The sequence below is a fragment of the Cyanistes caeruleus genome, unplaced genomic scaffold, assembly GCF_971803275.1.
Source record: "Cyanistes caeruleus unplaced genomic scaffold, bCyaCae1.hap1.1 HAP1_SCAFFOLD_116, whole genome shotgun sequence".
NCBI classification, from domain to species: Eukaryota; Metazoa; Chordata; class Aves; order Passeriformes; family Paridae; genus Cyanistes; species Cyanistes caeruleus.
This window is the reverse complement of record NW_028255916.1, coordinates 544861-558827: the sequence shown is the minus strand read 5'-3', so window position 1 is coordinate 558827 and position 13967 is coordinate 544861. Positions and strand designations below refer to the sequence as shown.

Below are 13967 nucleotides of genomic sequence, written 5' to 3'. Positions count from 1 at the left end.
GCTCTGAGAGCGGAGGATTTGCCTGGTGCCAGCAAGAGGCAGCCAGGGCCAGGCTGCTGCCTCTTGCAGCTCCAAGGGCCTCCTTCCAGCCTGCCTGTGCCGAGGCTCAGGCTTCTCCGGGCTCTGCCAGGGCTCTGCTGGGGCTCCAGCCTGGCCAAGGCCGGGCCTGCTCTCACCTCACAGTCGCTGACAGCTCTGCACCACACGAGACCTTGCACAGCACCCTCACTGCTCTTTCTGCTTTCTCTCTTCAGCCAGACTCTCCTCCAGCCAAAGAGATTTCTCTTAGGGATACAAATCCAAGTGGCAGGAACCCAAATACTCTCGAGTCACATCTGCACAACCTGCATCTGCACAGGATGTTTCCGTTGCACCGCTCCTCCTTTGGTTTTTCCTGCAAATGCCATTGCTGTTTCTGCCTCAAATAGAAATGCCAGAGCTGGGCAAAACTTGTCCAGTTGGCCATATTCCAAAGGCAGTGTGGTCTGGAGAGGATGAATGAAGAGGAGCCTTCCCCCCTTACAAACTGTACCAAAGAAGCCATCAATGTCACTTTCCACCTCTAAGAAAAAACTGACAATTCAGGAGGAAATGTTGAGCTTTCTCACAGGGTCAGAAGGAGAGAAATGTTCCAAAGGAGTTGAGATTTTAGAAATTTTATTTAAAATCCTACTCTACAATCCTACACTACATACCTACACTACCATCCTGCACTACAATCCTACTCTATAATCCTATTCTACAATCCTACTCTGCAGTCCTACTCTATAATCCTACTCTAAGTTTTTCATGGAGAAGACAGTTTATAAATTGATTGTTGCATTCCTGCCTCCTCCTTCCACTTCTTTACTGCAAGGATAAGAGGTGCCAGGCTGGACCCAGGCATGGCCGATGTTATAAATTGATGCTGCAGAAAGGAAAAGAAAGCAACAAGAAAGCATGATTTTCCAAGCTAAGAGCTTCAAAGGCAGGGGAATACTTTTTAAATGGAAAGGGGATTGAGTCAGAGTAGGTCAGGAGCATGGGGCAAGAGTGGCACAGGTTGCCCCAAGAGCTGGTAGGAGGCCCATCCCTGGAAATATCTGAGGTGTGAGTATCCTGATCTCTTGAAAGATGTCCCTGCTCATTGCAGGACACAGACTAGATGACCTTTCCATGTCCCTGTGTGTTAGTTTGAGATGAATTGACATTTAGGGAAAGAAGTAAGAAACCCCGCACGGAAGTGATTTCTTTGAGAGAAGCTGCTGGGAGCTTCCCCTGTGCCTGAGACAGGCCAATGGCTGGCTAGTTCTGAGAACTGACAACATTTTGCACCATTTAGAAATGAGATGCGCCTCTGTGATGATGCACATTTTGAAAACCACCAGCCCGGGCACTGGCCCTCTTTGCTTCCGGAGCCCGAAGGTAACGGAGCTCTGGTGAGGCCGGCCCTGCTCGCCCACGGCCTGTGCTCCTGGGGGAGGCCGGGCCAGAGCCCAGCGGCTCCCGGGCGGGGGATGGAGGCTGCGGGACCCCGGCCCCAGGCTGGGCCAGGCCACGGCTGCTGACATCTTGCCCACACTAAACCCTCTCCCCGGCGTGCAGCGACGGCTCCAGGCCGAGCCTCCCCTCCCAGCGGCTCCCGGGCAGAGAGAGGGGCCCAGCACAGCCTGAAATCCAACACCGTGACTGCCATGACCTGGGTGAGATTGAACCCTTTCACTGCACAGATGAGACCTTTCTTATTCTTGTGGGCCTGATAATAACATTTGTTATTCCTTTGAAATTTGAAGCCTCTTTTGCCCTTCTCCTAATCCATAGCTCCCAGCAAGAAATGAGTAAGTGCCCTGATGATTTTAGCCAGCACTAAAACCCAGCACTCCCTGCCAGCCCAGCCCAGTCTAGGATTGCTCCCCACTGTCAGCTGAACAGCACCAAGGTTGGAAGGGAGGAGGATGGGGGCTCATCTGATGCCTTGGATTTCAGTGGAGGAGGAGCCCATCCCTGGGACACTGTTTCACCTGCAGCCCTTTTGGCATTTTACCTGCAGCAGCTCCTTGGCAGACCAGCGCTGCGCCTCGCCTTTCTGCAGGCAGCAGCTCAGGAAGTCACGCAGCAAAGGCGAGAATTGCTCGGGCTGCCGCAGCTGTGGGCTCCCTTCTGTGGCTATGTGGAATTTAGCCTGGAGAAAAAGGAAACACAAGGCTCCACCTGCTTCTTTCCCATCTGGAACTGCTCTCCCAGAGCCCATTGTTCCAGCTCCACTCTGCAGTGGCAGTTTTTGCCCTGGCAGAGAGGCAGACATGACTTTCCTGTAGCATTTGGATGACGACTTTCCTGTATCATGAAAAAACCCAAGCCCCAAAGCCACAGCTTTGCCAACATCCAGCAGATCTTGCCTTGGCAGCTGATTTCATTGCCTGATCTAGTTAGTGGCAACTACATCAGCAAATACGTGTTTCCTTCTCAAAGGATTCCCAGCAGCTTGGCAGCCTTTTTGGAAGAGGGATTTTGCTATTCTAACTAACTCTACTATTTCCAAGGATTCTTACATGAAAAGAATCTCTGCAGTGCTTGTTGGTCCCTTAAGCACAGCTGCCATAAAACAAAACTCATCAGGCTTTTTGTCCTGTTCTTGAAAATGATGGTAATTGGAAGAAAAGAAAGGAAATGCAGCAGGTGTTCCTCAGGGAAGGAAACAAACCTTTGGAATCTCATTTTCAACACAGACACATTAAGATGCCTCCACAAATGTATTGGGTTGAAAATGCCTGTTTGGGCACACAGGAGCCACCTGCAGCTCTGTCTCTCAGCACTCTGAAAATTTCAGGTTCCCTTAGGTGGCAAAAGGAAAATATTCATGGTGAAATCAGAAGTGTCATCCCTGTGGTAACCCTGTGCTCGTTGGATTCTCAAGTCAATGCATTAACGCTGTGCCCATCCCAGAAAGTGCCAGGAAACAAACAGGAGGTTTTGGCAGGCTCTCCCCGTCACCAGGCTCCAGCTTGGTGATATGGAGAAAGTGGCTTGGGTTAGGAAAGAAGGTGGTCACTGAGTGTCTCAGCAGCACTGCACAAGAAGCAGAAGAGACTCTGGCTTTACAGCCTCATCTCCAGGTTTCAGGCAAGTTTCCCTGTGAGAAGAATGGGGCTGCACCTCTTCTCTCAAAAGCACTGTTTTTGAAACTTGGTTTGGTTTGAGTTTCTTTGCTTCATTTCTGGAAAGATAACAGCAGCTCTGAGATGCTTGTTTCCTATTCTTGGGGCCATCTACACAGCCAAAAGAGCTGGAACGACTTCTAAGGCAAAGCAAAATGCTGCCTGAGAATGGAGATGGTTTGAGCGAGGTAAGGCTTGAGTTCCCCCAGTGCTGCAACCAAAGCTCCAGCAGATGCTGATGTGCTGCAGGGCCATTTGTAGAAGGGGCCTTGGTGGAAGTACTTCCAGCAGATGGCCATGGGATTTTGTGCAGTGAGCAGAGAACACGGGACAGGTGAGAAAGACAGCGGGATCAGAGAGTATTTGCTCCTTACCGATTGAGCAGTGAAACTGTCATAAGGAGTTTTTTGTTCGGCCATTTCAATTGCCACAATTCCAAAAGACCACACGTCCACTTTGGGGCCATATGGTTGACACTTCACCACTTCAGGTGCCATCCACCAAGGAGTCCCGGTCACCGAGCACCGCTGATTTTGCTTAGGGGTGAGCTGAGCAGAAAGGCCAAAATCAGCTGAGGAGAAAGCAAAATACTCTTTTAATTTTAATACTCTCAATTAGGAAACCAAGCCAGAGAATTCCCCAGTGGAAGTTTGAGAATGTGCAGTTGAATTTCCTGGACAACAATCCCTGCTCTGTTTCCTTGGGGCTTTAGCCAAGGCAATATGAATTGGCTACTTCAAACATCCCCCCATTTTTTACACTTCCTCCAGCAGTGCCTTTTGTTCCCCTGAAGGTTTAGATTGCAGCTCCCTCCCTCTGGAAGGAACACACACAGACACACACAGAGCAATAGCACTCTTGGCTGCTTGTGGTTCCTTGTCATAGCTGTGTGCACCCTGCAACTGTGCCTTCAGCCCACAGCAGGGGGGACCCCTGCACTGCCAGCAGCAGCATTTTTGGGGAGCTGGCAGTCACTGAAAGCAGCCCCACACCCCCCATTCCTGGAAGGCTGAAGCTGAGCAAGAATACACTGACCCAGCTTGACAGAGCCGTCGGTTCTAAGAAGGATGTTGTTGCTCTTGACATCTCGATGGATCACGTGGTTGGAGTGAAGAAAATCCAGTCCTTGCAGGCACTGAGAGAGAAAACAGAACCAGGGGGGCAAAAAGTAGTGCTGTGAGTTCATCGCACAAGCAAGGAAACAGCTGTGGAAGGTTCCCTTTGCAGGGGAATGGGGAGGAATGGCAGAACACAGCGCCATTGAGAGCAAGAGCCTGCTGCTCCAACAGGAGCAGAGCAGCACCTTTCCCAGGAAAGGCATGTCAGCTTTTGAAAGAGCACCAGCAACTGCTGTTGTAGACTGTCCCCTGCAAAGCAGCCAGGGTGACTGCAGCTGCAGTGCATGTGCTCAGAAGCAAACAGCATTTGGGCTGCACTACTATCCTTTTCAGCTGAGAACTAAAACAAATATGTCTCTCTTTTTTCTCTTTCCTGTTTGTTTCAAATCCTGCCAGTACACCTTTGCTTTAGAGACAAGGAATGTAGTGCAGACAGGCAAAAATTTAGCTAGGCAAGGTGGAGAACTGCAAATGGCAATGCGAGAGACAGAGCTAGAATACAAGAGCAGGGGATAAGAGTACAGGAAGTGAGTCCAGTGAGTGTAGGGGCACTGGCAGACAGTTCACTTGAGATGCTCTTGCTTGCCCATAGCCAAGCAGCAGCACAGAAACCAAGCCTGGCCCATGAAATCCCTCCCGTTCTGAGCCCCTGTTTCCCAGACAATGCAGCTCAAGGCCTTGGAAGCACAGATGGGATCCCTGACCTCCCGACTGACAGCTGCAATCTCTCCTTCAGACATTTGAATCTCATCAATGAGATCTCTCAGAGTGCCTCCATCCATGTACTCCATCACCAGCCAGAGTTCCTCATGCACAAGGTAGCTGAAAAAAGGAAACAAGGCCATGCAGGTGAACATGCACGGCTAGGTTGGTTTTTTGCTTGAGTCTTGTTTCTGGGTCCCTGTGAGACAAGGGCAGAAGTAAAGGCATAGACATTGCCTCTAGGCTGTGCAGTGTTTGCAGTCTGTGCTGTCTCAAGGAGAAAGGCAGTTTAGGAAGAGCCCGGATAAAAAACCTGTCACGCATGGCATTTCTGGAAATAAGCACCTAGTCTTCCTGGCATGCACAGCAATGGAAAAGAGGGGCAACAATGCAAGGGCAATCCTCTCTTGGATGGTTCATCAGCATTTAAGAAACTTGAAAAACTCAAGCCCAAAGAACTGTGGAGGCAATGAACTTAGAAGGTATTGAATTCTTAAGATAGGGCTGATGCAGGTTTTTGAACAATGTCCAGTCTGCATTTGCCAGGGTGACATGCCATGCAGACAAAATGCAGTCTCTTCCCATCCATTGGAGATAAGTAGAGAAATAATCATTAACAGCTCTATTTCCTGCCACTGACCAAAGTGGGTTTTTAAGCTCTCATGCTTGTAGTATGTAAACATTCAAGGGATAGGACCGTGAACACTCACCTGGCTAAGTAATTCACGATCCTGGGACTCCTATTACTCTCCATGATCCTGATTTCATTCATGGTTAGTATCTTCCTACTCACTCCTTGCACATTTATTTTCTTGATGGCCACCTCAAATGACATTGAAAAGGAGTAATTTGAGAAAATTGGTAGCATGAGACCACAACACACATGGAGCAAGTGATTTTGGAATGGCACAGCCAAGCTGTGCCAAAGTGCCTTGTGATTAGACCTCATCACTGGAGTAATTAGGAAGTGACATTCCAACAGCCCATTTCTCTGCTCCCTTGGGGGTCAGTTACAGGACATGTGGCCACTGGCAATTTGCCTTGTCCACAAAGCCTGTTCCAAGTGCAATTTGCAGGCTGGCTCCAGTCTGTGCTTCTTGTACCTTTTCAGCACAGCTCTCCTCAAAGCTCCAGCCACAGCTGTCAGCAGTGGGGAAAGGCCTGGAGAGCAGCAGAGGCTGCAGGGGCTGTTGACATTTACCTCTCCTCCTGTTGCAATGTCAAGTGCTCTGGAAACCTCTCCAAAACCCCTAGAAACAAAACAGCAGCAAAGAAAGGAGAAGCCATTTAGATCTTGCAGTGGAAGCCAGTCCAGACTGGAGAGCTCTGCTGTAAATGCCTAAAAGCTGCAGGTTGCAGGAGGGGTCTGCCAGAAGGCAGATGATGCATTTTCCCCTCAAGTGCCTGGGCACTGGGCCTGTTCCTGAAGCCTTGGGATTTACTGCCTCAGCTCCAAAAGGCAGCTTATTCCTTCATCTCGGCTATCAGCTTCTAAACTGTGCAATTCTAATCCTGAGCACGGAGTATTTCCTTTAGCAAACTCTTGGAGAGAAATGTTCCTGAGAACTGTTATCTGACAGCTCTCATTGGGGGTAGGTTGTGCTTTCAGGCAAGCAAGATTCTTCTCCTTTCATTAGTGTGGGCAGATGATTTGGAGACATCCAAAAATGCGAAGGAAATGAATCCTGAGCTGTCCCACACTTGAGAGACAAGCAGATTTCCCAGGTTCTGTTCCTTGCTGCAGGCAAGACCTTGGCAGCATGGAGATGTCTTTGACAATGCCTTCTGAGCACACTTGACAAATTCTGGCCAGTACTGAGAGATGGGGCAGACTAAGCCCGCTGTCTAAACATGTGGACAACTTGTCTGACTTCCCACTTGATGGATATTCCCCCAGTGAAACACCTGGCCCATGGCTGTGTAGAAGTGACTGTGGTTGGACTCACCCGCTGCCAAGACTTTCCAGTTCAATGTATTTTGTGATGGGATTTTCCGTGTTCACCATTCTCCCTGAGGGAAACAAAATGCAAGATGCTCACTTTCAGGCAGAGATCCGAACTTGCAGGAGATGCCAAAGGCAGCCCCGCTGTCTGGGGCTCTGAACCCTCTGTGGTCAGCTGGGCAGCAAGCACAGCAGCAACAAGACAGGCAGTTGTGCAGTACAAATGGGCAGCAGAGAGACTGATTTTGTCCAGTCCTTGGAAGGAAATGAAGCGCAGAGAGCACAGCAGGGCACAGCACAAGGCTGGCAAAGGCCAAGCATGAGCACTGACAAGCAATGGCAAGAAGACACAGCCAGCCTGAGCCCCTGACAAGCTGTGGCCCCCGTTCAGGACACACCAGCATTGCCTTGGAGATCAGACACAGCCAGGTGCAGGTCAAGGCCCTTTTGTGTCCCAGCAGGTGAAGGTAGACACCAAATCAGCTGGGATCTTTTCTCAGCCCCACCAGGTCTTTTCTGAGAGCACAGCACTGGCAGCTGTCATGGGCAAGAAGCAGATTAAATGGGTTGTGCTGCAGAATCACAAAGGGCTTGATGTGTTTTCCCAGAGACTGATCTGAGCAGGGCTTGGGCCAATAGGTAGGATTCTAAGAGTCATGGGAATGGCTGGGAATCAGGTATGAAAAAGTGCCATGGATCTGAGGAATACACAGCACAGGGGCTGCAGGCTCGCTCCTGAGAAATGCCTGCAGTGCTGTTTTATCTGATCACACCACGTGAATGTGTCTCTTGGACACATCTTTAGAAAAATAAAACTAGGATATTAATTACAGGTTGTTATACAAGTATCTGTTTCTTCATTGTGGGCCCAATGAAAACATCTCTTGCTCTCTGTTTCTGCTGTCACCTGATGTTCTTTCAAAGGAGTCCTCACTGACAAAAATACAGCATTCTCATAAAAACCTTGTAGATGTAGTAGAGGCAATAAAAACAGTCCTAAAAATGACACCAGTAAGACACACGGGGCAGAACAGCTCTTTCAGGATGGAAAAAAAAAAAACTCTACCAAAAAACCACCAAACCCAAAACAAAAATCTATAAAAAACACCACACAGAAAACACAACCACAACAAAAAGACAAAATCCCAAATCAGTTTCTGTGAAGTCTTTTGGTTCTGACGACTGGTGGGAAGTCTGGAGAATCAGGAGATTTTAGGAATCAAATATTCTGTTCAGTTTGGCCACTAGCACACAGAACTTGCATAGATCATTTGCTAGGCCACAGCCTTCTGCTGATCCAAGAACAATTCCTGCTTCTGCCTTTAGTGGCAAGGGAATGCCAGGCAAAGCCGAGCCAGTCCAAGCTGCCCTCAGAGGCAGCAGGAACAGCCAGAGCGCTCTCTCGCTGCCTCAGAGCACAGCAGTTCCTGTGGGGAGTCCTAAATGTCTCTGGGACACCAAAGTGAGGAGGATCATTTGCTACAGCTCTGCTGGCACGTGCACACAATACACTGTCCCTCAGACAAGAAATACACCAGACGTACTCAGTTGCTCCACGAAGTCTCCCAGGCTCTCCTGGAGCTGAGCAGCAGATGTGTCACTGCTGGAAATGGACAAACTGCCCCGGCTCCACTGCTCAGCTTGGGGAACAAAGGCTCCTTTAGATGCTGCTGCTGCTGCTGCTGCTGCAGCAGATTGAATGGAAGAGCCTGTGTAGATCTGCGAGAAGAAAGGAGTTTGTGTCAGGAAGCTGGCTGGCAGAGATTACCCCGAGTTCCCTTTTCAAATGCAAGCCCTTAGGAAGTTGCTGTTAGCCACATGCAAAGCTCATCAGCTGGATTTTTTGGATGCCCACTTCTGGAACCAAATGGTCAAAACCCAAGGTTGGTTTTAATCAAGTCGATGGCCAGTTTCATATTCCATTTTCCTGGATTTTCTGAAGGATGACTGCAACAACGACCATTGCACTTCCTCCCAAGGATCCCTTTCCCCCTCCAAGGGCTGCAGACACATTTGCAGCTCCTTGTTCTAATGTTGGAGCTCCTCCCCCTCAGTCCTCTTTTCCTGCACCATCTTCAGAAGGTGCTCAGCCTGCAGCACTTGTGCTTGGGACAGTACCTGTGCCTGCCGCCGACCTTGGGGCTCTTCATCAGCCGGCATTTGCTGGAAGCCTTCGCAGGCTGCCAGGTGAGATATCAACACGTCCACCTCAAGTCAAAGAGAACAAAGCAGTCAGAGACCACAGCTTGTCCCTGTGTGCCAAGGCTCATTGACTGTGAGCAAAGGGAAAGAGCAGGACAGCAGCAGATTCACCAAGGGATACAGACAGCTTGCAGCTTGTATTCCAAATCTGTCTGGGGGACTGTGTTCACTTGCAAAAAGCCCTGAAGAAACAAGGAGAGCAGGAGCAGGCCAGCAGGAATCCCTTGAGATGAGTGCTGGCAAAAGGGGCAAATGACTGGTGCCACTGTCCAGGGCAGCAGCTGAGATTGAGCACAGCAGGAAATGTCCTTCCAAGCAGCTGGGATAGACACTACAGCAGGATGGCACTGAGAGGCATCAGCCCAGCCCCCTGCTGCTCTGCAGAGGAAAGGCAAGAAGGGCAGAAAGCACCAGACTGCAGTGACTGCTGTGCCTATCGCTCTTTCACTCACTCGATTTTCTAGAGCCTCTTGCTGCTGAACGAGGAGATGGAATTTCTCTTCGATTGTTCTTCTTTCTTCCTCCAGCCTCTCCTCCCTTGCCCTGATCCTAGCCTCAGTTTCCTGCAGCTCTGCCAGAAGCTCCTCCTCAGAGGCCTGTGAAGAACCAGAGAGAGGAATGTCCATGAGTGGAGTGTCTGCCACACTTTCACTCACCTGGTTTTCTTGATTTCCTCTCTGCCAGGGGAGATTCATCTCCTCTTCGATGCTTTTGTCTTCCTCAGGCCTCCTCTTCACTGCCATGATGGCCCTCGGAGCTTCGGGCAGCTCTGCCTGGGGCTCTGCCTCGATGTTCTGTACACACAAATGGAGAGCAAGTGCCTGGGAGCTGCCCTTTTCAGGCCTGCACTGCCACTCCTGCCCTTCCGACATCTACACTCTTGTTAGAAATCCTGCTCATTCAGGGGACAAGGATGTGTGCAATTGGATCCTCTGCTGCAGGTCAGAGAGCCTCTATGGCCACCTCAGGATATGGAAGAGGACCAAGGTGTTTCTCCTCCCTCTTTTGTCAGCTGAGAATTCTGAGTGGCACTGACAGAGATCCTCAAAAGGCCCCACCAACAAATTAATTGACACACCCCTAGGGATGCCAATGAAGGAAGCCATGGGTCATGTAATGCATGTATGACCAAAGTCAGCAAAAACCACCTAAACCATGGAATTGTCCCACCTCACTAGGACAGGCAGAAATTTAGAGGTTAAACAGGGAGTGTCAGGACAGAAGAGGCAGGAGGAGGAAAACAGCTCTGAGGAGAAAAAACAACCATCTCTAAAGGGGTTCTTAGCAACACAAGACAGCACTCAAGGACTTGCAGCTTTGCCCCCACACTAGGCTCCAATGCAGTTTCCAAAGCTGCAGACTTCACCACAAAACGTATCAAGAGAAACTTGCCACTTGTGGATTTTGCCTCAGAAGAAGGGTTCAGAACTACACAGTTTGTTTCTTTGGCCACACAGGACAAGAATGGCCGGCCACAGCTTCATGGACAACACAATCATCTCCTTGCAGCTTATCAAAAGCCAAAAGACAGGTGGCCTAAAAGACTCTGCAGAAGTGAAGAATTACTCCAGAAAACTGCAGAACACTTCTCCAGTTCATGCAGAGGTTTCCAAAAAGGGACAGCAAACAAAGCAAGCCCTGTGAGCCCCAGAAATGCCGTATGAGCCCTTGGCCATGGCTTGGCAGAAGCCAAGAGACAGAGCTTCCCTGAGCCAAGCAGCCAGCTGCTCACCCGCAGGCAGCAGCGCTTTGGGGCCTCAGCACGACAGCTCAAAGCCCAATTTCCAGCTGCCACGGGATGGGGGAATGGCTGGGTGCTGGCAGGACTCCAGCACTCAGCATCCTCAGCCAGCAACAGCAAGTGCTGGCTGCTCAGAAACTTGCAGCTCTGCCTTGCACTAAAGACAGCAGCACCCAGCACTGGCACTTACTGTCTGGGCATGGTCAGGCTGGGCTGTGACCACAGCTGGAGGCTCGTGCTCCTTTTGCTCATTTTGCTCCTCTTTGGCCTCTTCTCCAGGAGCAGAGGGAGCCCCAGCAGAGTCTGCTCTTGCTTCTGGGCTCTGTGGACAGATGGTGGAGTTAGGGACAGGCAGCTCCCTATCATTTAGAACCTTATTTCTCTTCAGCTCGATTTCTACAACCAGCTCTACCAAGCACAAATCATCAGCTTTGATAGCAATGGGATTCTAAGTCTCTCCAACTAAATCAAAATGGGTTAATTCAGCCAGGCTGCAAATAGTTCTGAATTAGAGAGTTCACCCTGGCTACTATCAGCAAGCAACGTTCTCTCTGCAAATCTGAGCTTTGAGTTCTTTTAAAGCTCTGCAATGGAAAATTAGGAAATAGCCAACAATGCCTTTGCTATTGCTGTTGTAAACATGGAAATGGATCTTCTTTCAGCCCACTCAGCTGGCCCTCTGCACTCTACTGCCACAGGCCAAGCTCACAGTTCCCTACACAGTTCTGAAACACCAGGAGCATCAAATGTTCCTTTCTGACTCACCTCAGGATCGGCACCTCTGAACACACGGCTCAGATGACCTGCAGTGGGCAAGGAAAAGGAACCAAATTCTTTGAGAAAACTGGAGAGAACCGTGGCCTATTTAGAGCAGCATCTGAGAAGATCTCCCAGTCTGCATTTTCAAAGGTGTCCTGCTTGACTGGTGTGGTTTAAAGCAGCAACTAAAAAATCACTAGGAAACTTACTTATTTCTTGCTGTGAGATATGGATTAGAACAAGAGCAAAACAGGCTTAAAACTTAAATGGAATAAAGAAAGTTTATTGACAAAAACTACAAGAATAAGAAACCAGAATAAAACTTCCAGAACAACCCTTTTCTCCCCCACTACCCAACCATTCTCTTGTTCACATGACAACATAGAGACAAAAATACTTTGGAACTTTGGTCTTTACAACAGTCCCAATTCCTGCTAGAGTCTTTTCATCAGTCTTTGTAGAGAAACAGAAGTCTTCTTCTGCTATCTATGGAGTTTCTCACAAGAAAACTATTTTTCTTCATAGCTTTCTATTTCTCTGATGCCAGCTGCCGGGAAATCTGCCATCAGTTGTCTCCTCCCATTTCCCATCACTCTGAGGTGTGTTATGGGTCATGAGTCTAGGGATGTCATTTTTATGAATGAGTTATTCAAAGGCAAAAGTTCTCTTTATCTGTTTTTCTGAGCCCTCCTGGAAACAGAAGTTTTCTTTTTTGCTTCTTAAAAGACACAAATCTTCAACTCTTACTTCTCCCCCTCTGTTCCAGCATCTCACAGTGTCACAACTACTTCATCATTTGCTCAAAATCCACACTGTGAAACACTCCATTCCTCCCAATATACTCTGTCATGAATTAAAGGAGGTTTTTTCAGAACACTACTGTCCATCTCCATAGCTTTAACAGAAAAATATTTCAGCTTATTAAAGCATCTCCTTATTTCTCTTCCCCCTCTCAATTTAATTTGTTCCTTCACTCTCTTTGATGGGTTGATGGTTGATCACTCCCTCTCTCTCTCTCTGGGAAAAAAAAGGATTAATCTGCAAGTCTCATGCAGGCAGTAAAAGAGTTAAAATCTTGCTAAAGCTGCAGATGTTGATGGTGTCAGGTTTCAGTTCAGTGGCAGAAACTGCAAACCAAGTCAGGCTGGCCGGCTCCGTTTCTCCCCCCACCCCGCCCTCTGCAGCCTTGTCCGGCCTGGAGGGGGGAGGAGGCCGAGACAGAGCCCTGTGACCTCGTCAGAAGCCAGAAACCAAAGAGAGCAAGAAATTCCCGGCCTCACATCTTCAGGTGGTGTTCACAGGTTGATCTCACTTCTCAATAGTTAAAACCGCTGCCAATTCTCACCCATGGCCAGGAATTAGTCAGGAGAAAAAACTCCCATCAGCCTCCAGCAGTTTCAACTTCCCCAGCTCTCAGAGCTATCTTAAAAGTAAAGTCACCCCAAGAGATTGAGCCAGCAAAGTGAGGAAATGACAGACTCTGCTGCCACAGGCTCTCCCGTGGAGGGAACAGAAGCCCTGCAAATGCTGCCCGCAGCCCCCTGGCTACTGACACCCCGTGTTTTGCTGAAGGTGTTGACAGGAGCTTTACCAAACCAGGGGCATCCTCATGGTCTTTCTGTTTCAATAGCAGCCCGGTCACTAAGAAAGAGCAGGGAGACCTACAAAAGCCAGCTCAGGTTCCAGCCAGGGAAAACCTCTACTTACGTGCCAGGTTGGTGAGGTAATAGCCAGAATATCCGATGACATAAATGGTGCAAACGGCAACAGCGAGCTGCTCCATCATTGTAGCACTGCTGTGCCAGTTTGCACACTCTGCTCCACCACAAAAACAAACAAGGCTCCTGTCAGTGTGCAGCTGCCCACTGACAAACGCCTCAAGCAGGAGGATGCTCCTGCACTGAGCAAGCCCAAGAGCTGCTCTGAGCCTGAGGCCTTCCGTGCACCAAGGCAACCTTGGGATGTCACCACGACAAGGTGGCATCCATGCCCTGACATCACAAAGCCAATGCTCTGCGCTGCTCTGGGAATTGATGCAGAGCAACCCAACCTTCCCTACAGCAAACACAAAATTGCCTGGGAGCTTCTCCTCTGTCACAAAGGGTCACAAAGGGTCACAAATCCTTTGGTGGGCTGTGGGAAATGGAAAGACAGAAACTTCCACAGATACTGAAGGGTTTGATTTCCAGCCTTGGAAGGAGCTTGGGTTCATGCAATGCTAAAGGTTCACAGACGTTTAGTCGAGAATTCATAAGCTTATGTTCCTATAGCTGCAAGTAAGAATATGCCATAAGTAAATAAAAAACTGCAATGAGTGAGATGGTGGAGAGATTTCAACTGTAATTGTGTGATTTTATAGAGTAAGT

At 49.1% G+C, this 13967-nt stretch overlaps 1 protein-coding gene across 1 annotated transcript; it reads right to left on the bottom strand.

Annotated features, from left to right (window-relative positions):
* Positions 1 to 640: 640 nt before the first annotated feature.
* On the bottom strand, positions 641 to 13519 carry LOC111942679 (serine/threonine-protein kinase PAK 3-like). Its single transcript, XM_086873818.1, has 14 exons — positions 13309 to 13519; positions 11608 to 11645; positions 11033 to 11164; positions 9554 to 9895; positions 9018 to 9107; positions 8444 to 8618; positions 6904 to 6967; positions 6159 to 6207; positions 5668 to 5780; positions 4960 to 5077; positions 4173 to 4272; positions 3512 to 3708; positions 2024 to 2161; positions 641 to 907 (listed from the first exon to the last, which is right to left on the bottom strand). The coding sequence occupies exons 1-14, from the start codon at positions 13385 to 13387 to the stop codon at positions 788 to 790; spliced, it is 1755 nt and encodes a 584-aa protein (XP_086729944.1). The 5' UTR covers positions 13388 to 13519; the 3' UTR covers positions 641 to 787.
* Positions 13520 to 13967: the final 448 nt, after the last annotated feature.